Here is a 14,559-nt window from a genome sequence, read left to right as displayed (position 1 = left end):
CTTGAGTAGCCACAAATCACAATTTTCAACGATTTATTTAAAACGTTCTCAAATCCCCTCCCCATCTGGACCCAGCAGTATAAATGGGTACAGTTTTGCATGCGGTGGGGTTAAGTGTGGGTACGCCCACCTCTCTCAACGCATCTGATCAACGTGGAAGAGGAGGAAAACACCCTCGGGAGCTCGCGGTCGTGGAGGCCCTCCCACCAGCAAGCAATTGTAGGGCTGCGCCTCAACTTTTTTGTAAATTAATTACTTTTCATTTAAAATTATCTGTCGAGCTGCTCGATACTTTTTCACTATTCTATAAAATGTGTCTTAGGATATATATTCCGTATCCTATCTTTGATATGGGGGATTTTTCACTTGCACAACAAGTAGTGATGGAATCAATCATTGGCTAATCCAGGAACCTATCAGTGTGTGACATTGAAATGTAATATTGTGTTTATCTTGGGAGAGAGACATGCTCACTAATTGCACATTTGTAGTGACATCTGTTAATGCATTTTGGATAGTTTTTGAATGTTTTATATCAGACAATGAGACTACCCCTGACTGGTTAAAGCTGACACATTTCCACACGTGCCTGAGTCAGCAAATAAAGTTCATGTGAGCTGTTGTACCACGTGACAGCAAACTTGCAGAGGGTGTTTTTGGCAACTCCCTTAGGTCTATTGGAAACAAAATAAATCACCTATCACTACTCATCAATTCCAACTCAACTTCAGTTCTGTGCCTCGGAGGCTTCTTCCGCCGTATCTTGCAGTGTTTGGCCTTTTTGTTTCAGCACGAGACCTCTTGGCACAATCTTTGTTTCCCTGTACAGATACACGGCGATGGCTATTTGTCATCGAATATGCTCCAGTGGTGTTGTTTTATGTATTCATCATCTAAATGTCTTACTCCTAAACGCTTCTCCATTCCTGTTTATATTCATCCATCAGGCAAGATAGTATCTAATTAAAAATTACACAACTCTAAACAATAGTTAGTGATCACAATGTGCTGTGAAAACAATAGCCTTTAAAATTGATGAATGTGTAAAATAATTTACACATGGCGAGCCGACGCACAAAATTTATTTTGGCATGATGCTAAATATCTCCATGCAGAGCACTGTTCTATTCAAATGGGGTCCATTTAACAGATTCGAGCTCCTCGCGCGGTTGAAAACTGTGCCGTTTGTAATTCCAGCCGTGCGGCGTGCGTGGGAATGGCCGTGCGGAGCGACTGGCGGCAGTGGCGCTTCTCACGCCTGCCTTCCACCGCCCGTAGACGCCGTGCACATCGCTCGCCGTTCGCTCGCCGCTTGCTTTTTCCACTTCCTCAGGGAGTTTTTATTTTCTACAAATGATATTCTGGTTGTGCTTATTGGCACCGCATCACGAGATGAAGACGATCTCATCCAGATTTGTTACATTTAAGGGATTTACATATTTTGTGTGCTTCATTGTCTTGATGTAACCCAGGTCACCCAGAGGCGATGCTGGTCTTTGTGTCTCGCAGTTTCATTCATCTTAGAGCACTACCTCGTATCGTGATGGCCTCAGAGCTGCTTTTAAAGTCCCTTCAGTCGGCATCTTTATCCATCCTCGGGTACACATTAACATTTTAATCTTTCTGCGGTATCTAATACATAGAGCAGGAGCATGCCTACTTGGGTGACAACGCACATTTAATATGACCAAGTGTGTGCTGTGCAGTCGTTGGTAGCTGGACTTAGACGGTCAAATCGCTACGTTTGATAACTCAGTTTAACCACGTGTAGCTACCCAGATACAAACCCAGCCTCTCAGTGGTACTTGCTAAGTGCCCTAAAATGGTAAAGGCTCCCAGAACCACATGCCTACCTCGTGCTCTATCCTACCGGACAGATTTCATTTTGAGATGTATTTTCGTGACGCACGTTCTCCGGGGACATGCCGACCGAATCGCCGTGCCGCAGCGGTGATGGTTTAACTCTGAGATGGGTGGGTCCGGGGCCCTGCCTCAAGCACCTGCTGTCCCAGGTGGGAGCACAGAGGCCCTTGTGCCTCGCCACTCCACCCAGGCAGCAGGACACACTGGCGCAAAAAATTCACGCGGCGTAGAAAGGGAACTGACGGCGAGCAGACTTACGGGACGCCGTGGGGGCTGCGCCGCTTACTCTGCCTCTCCGTTGCTTGGCCGCCAATTCACACTTAATGTTGTTTATGAGCCTGCTGAAATGTTTAAGTTTAACGCAAAGTTATTTCCAGAAATTTGAGTCCAGTTTCCAAGTGTTAGCCTTGTCACCGTAACCAGTTGTAATCAATCATGGAATTGAATCATCCATCATTGCTTTATCCACGTGCATTTATATTGCTCTTTTTGTTTTACAATATTTATATGAGCAGATTATATTGCAACATTACAAAAAAATAATGTATTTCACTTATGTAATTCTTTACATAATATAACTAATGATCCAGTCATTATGATTGGTGTGATGTTGGTGATCTCTTGCCTTTGGATTTAACATGAGTGCAACACCAGAATTTACACCGTGAGGTGTGCTGGGCAATACAAATTGGTTGTAAAATGATCGGAGCAATTAGATGTAATTCACCCTTTTTATAGTCAAGACAAAGAAGTATGGCTCTTCCACAACACGTGCCCTCCCGTCTCCTCCGTGCCTCCCCCCACCAATGATGTGCGGTGGAAGCCGCACATTCTAATCTGACATTTATCGACACGAGCATTTACCCTGCCAGAGGATCACCGACACACGCTCGCCAGCTGTGCAGCTCGCGCCCAAGTGCTGCCCGTTCATTTCTGGTGAGGGGGCCGGGGTTGTGGGGCCGGGGTGGGAGCTCATTATTTATTTATTCCTTCCCTCTTGAGAACTCGTTAATAAATTGCGGTGTGCCACTCGCTGGCACGGGTCAGGAGAGAGCGGCGCTCTCCACGGTTCACGTGCGCCGTTCCGGCCGAGGGGGCGCGGTGGGCCCTGGCGGTGCCACTCAAGCGCCGTCGCCGGGTCGGCGGCAGCAGCAGCGGCGGCAGCAGCAGCGGCGGCAGCCGCAGCAGCGCGATCGGAGCTCTGCGGAACGTAATTATGGCTGCCACACGCTCGCCGCCATGCGCACGGCCTCGCCGACTTCTGATAGCCCGCGTGAGGAGGGCTCACAAAGAAATATGCATGCCACATGTGCGCTGGAGAGTAGTGACGGTTCGAAATGGGAAAATGAGTGCGAATGAGGAATTAGCTCCGTTTGTGTGTGCATCTACTTGTGTGTCTGGCGGCCCGAGTTCACTTCCAGCTCACTACCAACATCAATGATTAATATCTGAACCTGTCCTAGGCCTCCCTTAGGTCTACTCAGCCTTAAATTAGTACCTGGTGTGGTGGGTAAACATCAGTATTGGGGAAACAAAGGTGGCTGGGTGTGGTGCTGGCCACACCACCCCTTCGTGTGCCGTCCAGTCTTCATAGGTGCTCAAGAAGGGAACTTTCCCTTAAATGAGTGCCGAGTGTGCCAGGCTTATATGCTCACAAAGAGCTTGTTAAAAATCTTTGTTTGTGTTTTTCAAGATTTACAAACGAAGAGCCAAGTTACATGCTCTGGCGTTTTATACCTTTCTCCACTTCGGCATTAGTCGTTGTAATTTCCATTGACCATAGTTCTAATTACACATGGTCAATTCGCAAGGTAGTCGTCGTGTACCACATCCACTGCTGTGGTCGTGGCTCAAATGGTGCGGCGTGCTCTGTGCATGGGGAGCGCCGCCACGCTGCGACGCGGAGGCCCTCGCTCTCGCCCGGCGCTCACTGGCAACACAGCAAGCGGGGAATTGCTTTTTCCATTTTTCCATGCTGTCACGTACCCTACAACCAACACTGGTAACACATAGTCTAAGGTGAAAACTATTTCGCATTTACACTCATTTAATTTCGCTGGATGTGTAAGAATATCACTGAGAGCACAGCTGCACGGGGCTACGCAGCCTCTGGGGTGTCTTTAATAGCTAACACTCAGGCCTGTCACGGCGAAAAATAACCTTTTTATTGCACGTCGAGCATACATGGAAAGTCACAAGTTAAACATTATGGACCTCAAAATATTATTTAGTCGTAACAGTCTTACACATTCCTTTGACTGTGAAAAATGACACACAGTTAGAATTTGGATTTAGTACAAAAGTTCTTTATTGTTTTAATGTCCTTTATTTATCCAGGAAAACTTCAATGAGTGTCAGGACTCGTTTTGGAGGTGTGGAATGGTAATGTTTAGCCTGTGCTATTGAACACGTATTTCACTTTTATACGTACCGGTATCGAGCAGCCATAGTGGGTAGATGGTGAGCACTCCATCGTCCAAAGTGGCAGTTGTAACAATGGTCCATCCAGCAGTATGAATGGGTTGATCACAGTTCATCGATCGGCACGTAACGTGTGGTGGGGTGAACTGTGGGTATGAACACCTATTCCAACACATCTAGTCAACGTGGCATAAGAGTAGTTTTGGTCGTTTTGCCAGACATGGAAGCAGTCATAAAAAAATTACATTTATTCGCTGTGAGCCGCTGTATCTACGGCAGGAAGATGCCGTTGACTTCTCAAAAAGTTATACCTATTTTATCAACCTCAAAAGGACGATGTGGTGTCAACCTGTGATTTGTAATCGCGATTTTCCTAGTGCGAGTAAGGCACTCGCTCGCAGTGCGACCCATCTAGAATGTTAAGCAATGACTGTTGGTCCATTTGCAATATTGCTTTATTCATCAAAGTTCATATTAACTAAAACAAGTTAAATGTGTCGTCTTCCAGATTGCATCACATACAACGAAGTGCGGCCCATGGAAGGTTATCGGCCGGACGATCTCTGACAAATAGTGGAGTCTGCACATCACCAGCCAAGTGTTGCCCTTGCTGCTGTCTCTGCTCTGCACGCCCAGCAGTCGGACCTCGGGTGACCTTGCCAATACACGACGAAGTACACAGGGAAGGCGTCTGTTTTACCATCGAAAAAAAGTAGCCTTAAATACGACGACCAATCAAACTTCCGGATGACCGTTTCCCAGTAGTATTTGTGTAAACAAAGTAAACCCTGCGCCACTTGACTTCTCCATTTCATAAACAAATTCTGCTGGACAGCAGCCAGATGTTGCATGCAAAAGCCGTACGCAGACACAACAGCAATACATAAACACACGTAACTTGGCAAGGCAGCGCATACTGAGTCTGAGCATCCATGTAAAGTCAGCGCACGGCAACTGCACCAGTGAGAGTACCACTCAGGTTTGTGAAATACGTATTTTGCCAGAAAGCATAACTGATCTACGTTAACATTTTAATGGCACGGTAGTCGTGGCGTGCGGCGGTGTGTATAGCTACAGGCACAGCCGGGTCCAATTTAACACAAAACAGGACAAACACATTACAAGCACAAGACATGGGGAGTGGTAGCGGTTGGTCCCCGATCAGGCCTTGCTTGGCCTTCCGTAACCCCTGACTCGTGCGGAGCATCAAGTGTGTTTTCGAGTGTGTTTGTACACAATTCAAAGTGCACGAAAATGTAGTTTTTAATGGTTGTAATTTTCAATTTGTTGTACATAAAAGAACACGTTTCCTACGCTCATTATCGCCATAACTTTAGTTTTTCAGCATAATAATATAATTGCAGTTTGCCGGTAAGGCACCGGGGGAACCGCAAAATACATCTGAGTTTGGTACCTTAGCTGAGGCACACGAGGGAAATTAGCGTAACAGGACTAGTGTCCCTGCAGCTTCACATTCTCTCATTCCCAGCGTGGATACTTTTGCTCAATTACCACAACTCCGGCCGCTACTCGCTCGTTTTCCAGGTGGATTTCACAAATTTTATAATTGTGCTCAAGAAGCAACACTTGAACTTTGATAAACAATACAAACGAGATGACCCGAACAAAACACACTCGATTCTTGACATGAACTGCCATCCTGAATGACGTCACGATGCATTGCATCATTGCAATGGCGAATTGCTACAAAGTGCAAGGATCACACTCGGTAATTGTCATTGCCATGCGATATTTTTAATGTGTTAATATTTTAATTACATTTTATACTAAAGATTTTAAGCATTCCCAATGTCACTGTGTTTCTTGAGCATGCAAAATAAATGCTTGTTCGTACTGTTTTTAAGAACAATTCTCATTTTACCCATTGTGTTGTGTCTCGTGATCCCACTGGGGCTGTACTAATTGTTACATTAACAACTTGCACCTATTATTTGTACTAGATGTATACAATCCTGTTTTTATTTTCAAACTTAGAGGTCAGCTTATTTTTCCTCTAAATAATGGTTTGCAAAAAAGCCAGGTCAAGGGAGTTGAATAGTTTTTATAACTGAACCTGTATGACACCTTAGATTAAAAATAAAATATATTTGAAACTAAAAAATATTCCACACTTCTCTTTCCGCACCTCGGATTATCACGGTTGGCTACGTACGCTGCAAAAGAAGTTCAACATACATGCATACATTTTCGCTATTATCTTAAACCAAAACTTGAACGTATGTATTTTTTGAGTAAAATAAAAAAAATGTCATTAAATCTTGACTTAAAGCTTTCGTGACTGCAGGAATTAATTCCCTTTGGGTCTTTGTGTAGAGTCACGTAGATAGACAAATAATAAAATATTTATTCCTTCCTCAGCAGTCCGCCTGCTGTAATTTTTTCACCTGAAGACAATTGCTTTTGTTGCGATCGAAACGTCGTGATTTTGTAAAATGTTATGATTTTTCTATCTACGTGACTTTACCGAAAGACCAAAAGAGTAAAAAATGTAATTGTTAAAACTGGAAGCAACAATATCACTGTTTAAACATTACCCAAGTGCAAAACAATCATCATATGCAACGGTAGTTCTTTTCAAGTCATGAAGCTCCAGTGCTGCGAGTGTTGTAAACCGATACTGTTCAATTGTGTCAAGTACCAACGTGCACAAGTGGCGCATGATGGGGCTTTTTCCGCCATTCTCATTAAAGATGACTGAATATACGGAGGCCGGAGAATTTCCCTCTGGAAAGGGTGTAATTAAACCGCGGGTTTGGTGCCGTCAGCGCGGGCAAGGTTGCAGCACCGACCCACGTCCAGATGTTCTCAAAGCACCCGGCTGCACGCTCGCTCCCTCGCTCCCTCCCGGTGGCAGCCAGGGCCTCGGCCGGATTAAAGCCACACGACACAAACCTGTGCAGATTTTTTTCTTCCAATTATTTCGTTTTCACCGCTTGATTTTCCAAAGCCATCGTATTCTGTTTGGTGGATGCCTCTTGTCGTGGAGTCTCCGTGTCTTCCGATTAACCGTGGTGCCAGGACCGCATCGATCCTATTGCTGCTCGCAGTCGCCGCTAACACCAGACGCCTCTCAACCAGATACGTGGTCATGTGCATCTTATTATCCGGGCCACAGTCAAGCCCCAGTGTCTTCTTGCTCATATGATCATTGGGACGACGTGTTGTATATTCTACACACCCATGATGGGAGCCAATCTCTTCACAAGATGACCACTGCTAACTTCCCACAAAATGGTATTAATGTATCGACTCCTTAAAAAATGATGATGGGTGGAGTATTAAACACACATTTACAATTGTCAATACCACTGGCCAGCTAGATTAATAAGCGCTTTTATTCTCTTTCTAAACCTATCGCTATGTCTCACGTGCAACAGGGCTGAGAGATGTCATGTTGATCGCTGCGATCGATCGCTGTGTTATTGCCACAAGAAGGATTACAATTTCTCCACCTTTGAGTGTATTTTAAGGTGCTTGACATTCACGTATAGCATGGTAATCCCACCTATGTTAAAATAAAGCTAATACAATTATTTAAATTAAAATACACGATTTATTCTCTCGCTTAAAAAAAATGTCTGCCATCAGTCTTGTTTGCCAATGGAGGCTTACAAGTATACAAGTGCCACATTGTATTTTAATGAACATGATTCATGTGGGACCTAACCCAAAATCAATTATGAATCCTATTGGCTGCAACAACGTATGTGTTCAGCTAATGAATATGTGTGCCTAATTCATGAAGTGCCATGGCTATTTGAACACATGTGTAAATCACAGGCCATCTCGCACGTGAAAATCCTGCCAATAGACACATTGGTTAATTGCATAAATGCAAGCAAAGGATTATTAGGAGTATTGTTCTATGTGGACGACTATCAAATACCACGTTGCAGATGGCAAATAACGCAATCAGCTTTCTAACAACGTCCGCACTCTCAGAGGTTCAGCTGGAGAGAATGAGCACTGTGAAAATGGAATGCGCTCTTTGAGAAGCAAAACAAATAATGCATTTACATGTCTTGCGAATTTGGTTTTGTTTGGCCACTTTTTGTTCATTTCCGTTGTTTTATGCTTTTGCTTTGGGAATGAAAGGAATAACAGCCAGCAGAAGAGAAGAGGTCGGGTAAAGGCTGAGGTTGATGTGTGCAATGTATAAAAATCCAAACGATGCTTGTGTTTGTATTGAAGCTAAGTTTGCATCATTATGGAACCTTGCTTTAGTGAGACAAAACACTTCAGTGGGCTCAAATCCAAAATTAATATGAATACACATTAATTAAAAATATTGATGTGTTGGCATTAGCCATGCTTCTATGTATATTCGGCCTCTAGCTCTGTGATTAAAGTACTTTACTTACAATTGAAAAGTTGTTCAAATGTGGGTTAGGGAACAACAAATCCCTTTTAGGGTCACTAAAACAAGGACCACTTTGTGGGAAATGAGTGTTCCTAAAGAGAGATTGATCCTCGATTGAAGTTTGAGTTCCATAAATGGACTCGTGGTATTTTACAAGATTACTCAGCATTGCGTCTTGCACAGCAGTGAATGGGTATCAGTGTGAATGTTGGCTCGTATTTGATATTGGTAGGGTAGTAAATTGTGAATATGGCTACGCACCTGTGTCACGTGTGCACTGATGATCACACTCCCGTCGTGGACCCTGCGTAAGCCATGAGCAGTACCGTCAGGATGGTTACAAATGCCACAGAGATGTGTCTCATGAGCTCGCTTTGTTGTTGTGTGAGCATTGCGAGTGTAACAAGAGTCGATGCTTTCTTGAAAGTGTATTTAGAACAACAACAAAATAGGTAAGCAGACAACATGCCTCCTTCACATCTGTATTCACACATTGAAAATTTAAAAAAAGTGTGCACAACCCATTCGCCCCACGCTTAGGGTTATTTTGATGTACCCATCTCTGTGTATGTTTGCTTTTTTAAAGTCTCTATTTAACTGAATTGTAATCAAGACTAGATGGCCCTTATCCTTTAAAATCGACCAATTGAATAAGGCCAGTGTTTGTTTTATATCATGTAATAATGTTATTGCATAATAAATGGATAATCTGTGATTGAACATGGGATGGGTTATACGTTGCAATGGCTGCGTGGACGACAGCGTGATTCATCGTTTCATTCGTTTTTAAATTCGCCATTTTAAGCAGGAATAGTGGCAATGTTCAGGACGGTACCAGGCAAGTGGAAGTGCGCGAGTTCAAATCCCGGTCAGCAGTAGCTTAACCATCATCCCTCTGAGAGAGATGAAATAGAAACTACCATGAGGAATGTTGACAGTGTTTGTCTAACAGAAACACTGGCCCCGGTATATGAACATGGAAACTCCACCACTGCTGCCAGTGGAGATGTGAACAACTTTATTGAGCAAGAAACAGGTTGGCGTAAATGTGTGTCGGCGTATACGCCGCGATTGATGAACCATTAAAGCTCTGAAAAACAAACAATGGAGCTGTTGCTGTAATAATACTTTAAAAATGTCAGCGCTGGCTGTTCCCTGATCCACCGCTGTCCAGGGTCACCCCACTTGTAACTAATAATGACCCTCTGAAGGCATTAGCGAACATTTCTTTTTTAGGATTTGGGTTACAAAAAATTGCTTCCATCTGTGTGATTAATTCCAGAGGAATATGATTTGGTGTTGGGTTTACATTAAACCCCGTTGCTTATCTGTATTTTTGCCGAGTGTCCGCATGCGATTACCATCTCGAGGGTCACGTCCGTCCCAAGGTGCTGGCACTCGGTTAAATTAATCCAATGTCTCCACATCATGAGAGCAAACTGCCACAAGCCGTTCCTGGGTACCTGAGCCAAGAGTAATAGTGTTTTTTTTTATTTCTCTTTAATTGATTCACGTTATGGTTTTGTGCGTTTGTGTTGTAACCCATATGCAACATTTAAAAAGAGCCCACAACTGTATTGTTAATTATTTTACAATTGCCAACAGGGCACCACCCTGTAAGAGGACGAAGTGGGCAATTGAGTTTCCCTAGGGACTTCACTTTGTTACGCTGCTGATGTGTGCAATGAAATGTAACCTGTCAGGCAGTAGATTTAATGCAGCGCATAAAGAGCATGAAAGGCCAGTTAGTAACCCCATTACACTGACCGCCCTCCCCGCCCCACGCCAACAAAACTCTGAACTCGTAAGAAGGTTCAGGTCAACAGCCCTAGTGCTGGGATTCTGGAACATGTCAGCTTGTGTGCATTCCACTTCCAATGCCTACAGAATGTTGTTGACACTAGTGAGCTTCGGGAATTCTGGACATTTGAAAAAATAAAGGGAATCTCCATCCACTTATAAACATGTGTAGTCGCAGATGAATACGCACTCTGTTACTTCAGGATGTTAAAGAAAATGGCTTTATTCACGCTTGCCGAAGGCTTACTTTCACTCACCAGGAGTCAGTGAATAACGATGATTAACGTTCAGCGGCATCCATTTCACTATAAATTTGCTTAAGCTGCTATGTATGGATAGCCAGGCAGTATATAATGGGTAGATGATACATTTTATTTTTGCATACTTCTGTTCTGGTTGAATTAGGGCAATTATTCATCGCTTTTCTAATCCCGAGTGAGTTGCAAGGATTTTGTGGGATTAAGGCCTGCTACTGTTTTGATACTTTTATATATTTAAAAGAGATAAATCCAGATGGCAGGTCCACACTGGAACGCATTGCAACTACCGTGGGAACATCCGCACAGAGAGGTTTAAGCATCTAAATGAGCTCGTGAGGACAATCTCTCTTTTGATTTTGTATTTGGTAGCTTGGTCCTGTCATTGGCATTACAATTCCGTCGGACAATTTAATTGCATTTTTTTTTTAAGTATGCGTGTGTATTATATATACGTATATGTGAATGACGTGTCCATGTTCCACATTGGTTAAAACTCGCCCGGGCTTCAAGTCTTGTGAGCAAATATGTGTATATCATCCTGCCAATCATGGGCTAACTGGAATCTGTGTATGGATGAACAAGCAAATCAATAAAGCAGCAGAGAATTTGTGCAGGCTGCACCTAAAATTAACAGATGGCCATTGCATGGAGTTTATTGCCTGGGGTTATGGGAAAATAATGGCCAACAACAATTTTAAAAGCAGAAACAGGTACAACTACTGATATAAGGTAATATAATAGCTATACTAAAAAAATACAACAAAGTATTTAAAGACAATATAACTAAACCAAATAAAATACAATTGGATGCATTCGAGATCAAAGTTAAGACGATCATGCTGCTGAGTGCCAACTTTCATGTCATGTAATTGTGAGTTGGGTTGAGGACAGCTTGACTGGCTCCTAGGTTGATACCAACCAACTCAGTAAATATAGAACATTTATGAAATGGATGTCAAAACTTTAAATAATGCATTGAAAATGGCGAAAACGTTCGAAAGAAAACAGAATTGTAACTATAGTATGACAGAGGCAATGTTTGCGTATACAGTTTGTTTTCACATACCAAACTTGCTGTATTTGAGGCCAGCTCTACCAAATAATGGTAAAATTAGGAATTTGTACTGCTGGCTAAGGGCTGCCAATGGACTTGAGCGTCGTCCCACATCATCTGGCCAGGGAGACTTGACAAGACAAGGCAAGGTCAAAAGGTCACGTATCTCCTACAACCCAGTGTGGAGGACTGTGCAATGCCTGCATGTAATGCCCCTCGCAGGATTGTAAGAACACACCCCAAAGTCATTAAGTTGATGATTCACTTTCTCGTGGAGATTACGTTTGCAATGACATAATTCCTTTCTCTTCTGAGTTCTTTGCTGTTCTAAAATGTCAAGGAGACTTTAATGTATACCAGCAGCTGATGAACCGTTTGTAATGACTGTGCACGCAAATATTTGGTCCTCTTGGTAAATGTGCACTCACATGTATGTACCGTAAAATGAAGGCTAGGATGGCAGAGGGTTTTGAATTCCGTGGTTTTATGTTGTTACCCTGCCTATCAAAGCCAATGAGGCTGCTGGACTAATTGAAAACAGAAATGTTTCATGGAAGAACTTTGACCTTGCATTACAGGACGCCTGTCAACCATGCACATGGTAGTGCATTAGCCCATTCTGCCTATGGTTTGCTTCTCTCCAAATGTACGTGTGTAGTTCATGCAGCCCTTGCACTATATTGAGCATTTAAGCTGTGAACAAGGCTCTCCAAACGAGTCTTATTTTCACGTCCATTTGATTAATGTGCACGCTACAAGTGCTTTCACGTGCAATGTTTAAAGCTCAATGTTTCACTTTCAAAATTCCACAGCCAAAAAGTTCTTATCAATCTCCTCCTTTCCACCAACCCTGTCCCTTGGTCTCTTTCTCCACCTCTGTCCCCCCTCTCTCGTTTCTGTCGCCACCTCTACTAAGTCCTCAGCCAATACTTTGCTTTCTGCCCCCCCTGGCCGTGCCCCAGCCGTAGTTAATGAATTAATTATGTAAGATGTCATCACACAATCCCCACATCACCCTTCTCTTCTGAAGAATAACCTGTCCTCGGCGTTTAACAATTTTATACTTTCCATTGAAATTGACCCACGCAAGGCCAACTCTTACCCACATTGACACAGGTCGTGGGTGTCTCTTAGCTACATCGAAATGCATAGTGTGTGTTCCTCAGCCAGATCTAATGCAACCTCAAAGAGAAATGAGGACACAGAGCACATACGAGCATGCTGACAAAATGACGTAAATAAAAGAGGCAACTACACAACATAGAAAAAAAACATGCACAGCAGATTTTTCGATTTAAAGCTTTCGTGACTGCAGGGATTCATCTTCTTGGTTCTTTCGGTAAAGTCACAAGTCACCGAAAGAACCAAGAAGATGCACAGCAGAGTGACTGTCCCATTCGCCCGTCCCCCTTCTCCCACAGCTGAGGCTGTGAGGCCCCAGTCGACACCGGAATTAGTTCTAGGGGGATGACCGCTAGGAGAGTGGTCTTCACGACTGGCCTGCTCAAGGCGGCCGACGTCTCTCTTTCCTCCCACGCATCCACGGACCCTTTCGGCATCACTGCCACCAAATGAAAGGGAGTCCACAAAAGTCGTATCTTGGGTAAGGCACTTTAACTCGCCGCACCACACACGCACTTGTAGACAACTTCATTGCCAAAGGTCTCGTGCTCTCGCCACGACTCCCTTTTTATCCTCTCTCCCCCCGTCTCTTTTCGAACCTCCCAAAAGCTGCTGTCTGCTCATTTTCTTCTCCACCAATCCCTTAATGTCTTCCTGAATTGCCCCTAACCGTCTTTCACCTCATAATCCCGTATTCAAAACTTTTCCCCTCTTGATACCCTTGGCCAATCCCATGTCCCACTTCCCCAGAAAATGCCCCACACTTTATTCAAGGCGTCTTACTGTGACCCTGACACCATCATCCCACAATGACACTTGCTTTAATGTCATACACATATTGTTTTGCACGGACCAACACCTGACTTGAGTCGGCTTTAACGGTTTTCCGTCATCTGGCTGCAGCTCTTCACCTTTGTCACCGACCGCAAAGATGATTCACAAATTCCAACCTTGATGTCAGCACCCTCCCCATCAGTGGCCAAAGGCTGCATCGCTGACATTCGTCAGTGCACGGGCCCCACCTGGCGCTTGATCACGCACACTGCTACACGACGTGCATTTAATGCGGCTCGAGACACGACGGTGAAGACCTTGCGGTCACATCATGAATAATTATGGAGACTTCCAAGATTGATGTGTTTTAAACCTTGATGTTTGTACTTCCATTATTTTAAAAAAAAATTAAATAATTCTACACGTAAGAAGGATCGTACTGTTTTAACCCTGTGATCTTTGAAGCCAGTAGTCATTTCACATTGTTATATACTGTACCGGGGAAATAGCATTTACACAGCAGTGGCGCCGATTTTTATAAACTGCCAGCATTAGTCATAAATCCCAAAGGTATTTAAATTAAGGACTGCATTAGCAGCGGTGAGAAAATATGCTAACATTTTGGCCAATAAGTATTTTTCGATCTGAAGACAGTTGATTTAAATTCAAAATGGTCTCAAAGATGACAATTTGGTGAAATACAGTCCCAGTCTGATTGACATCAAAAGCCCAACATGATTAAGAAACACAATCTGTGGCAATATCAAAGCCAGCCATGGATTTCCTTTCACAATGAGCAGTGATGAAACACTCATCCACAGACAGCGTTACCCCTGGCACGGTGACACGTGGCCTGTTCCTCATAAAGTAAAACACTGGATACG

At 43.6% G+C, this 14,559-nt stretch overlaps 1 protein-coding gene across 4 annotated transcripts in view; it reads left to right on the top strand.

Moving 5' to 3' along the window:
- The window catches only part of MCPH1 (microcephalin 1), a 113,982-nt gene extending 107,067 nt beyond the window's left edge, over window positions 1–6,915 (top strand). For 2 of the 4 annotated variants that reach the window (XM_078856302.1, XM_078856303.1), the window contains exons 17-18: window positions 2,911–3,073; window positions 4,793–6,915. In XM_078856302.1, coding sequence (XP_078712428.1) covers window positions 2,911–3,073; window positions 4,793–5,000 — 371 coding nt within the window. In that variant the 3' untranslated portion in view covers window positions 5,001–6,915. The other 2 variants (XM_078856305.1, XM_078856304.1) reach the window with 2 other exon arrangements.
- The last annotated feature ends 7,644 nt before the right edge of the window (window positions 6,916–14,559 follow it).

This window comes from Lampetra fluviatilis, chromosome 5 (assembly GCF_964198595.1).
Source record: "Lampetra fluviatilis chromosome 5, kcLamFluv1.1, whole genome shotgun sequence".
NCBI lineage: Eukaryota > Metazoa > Chordata > Hyperoartia > Petromyzontiformes > Petromyzontidae > Lampetra > Lampetra fluviatilis.
This window is presented reverse-complemented; position numbering and strand designations above follow the sequence as displayed.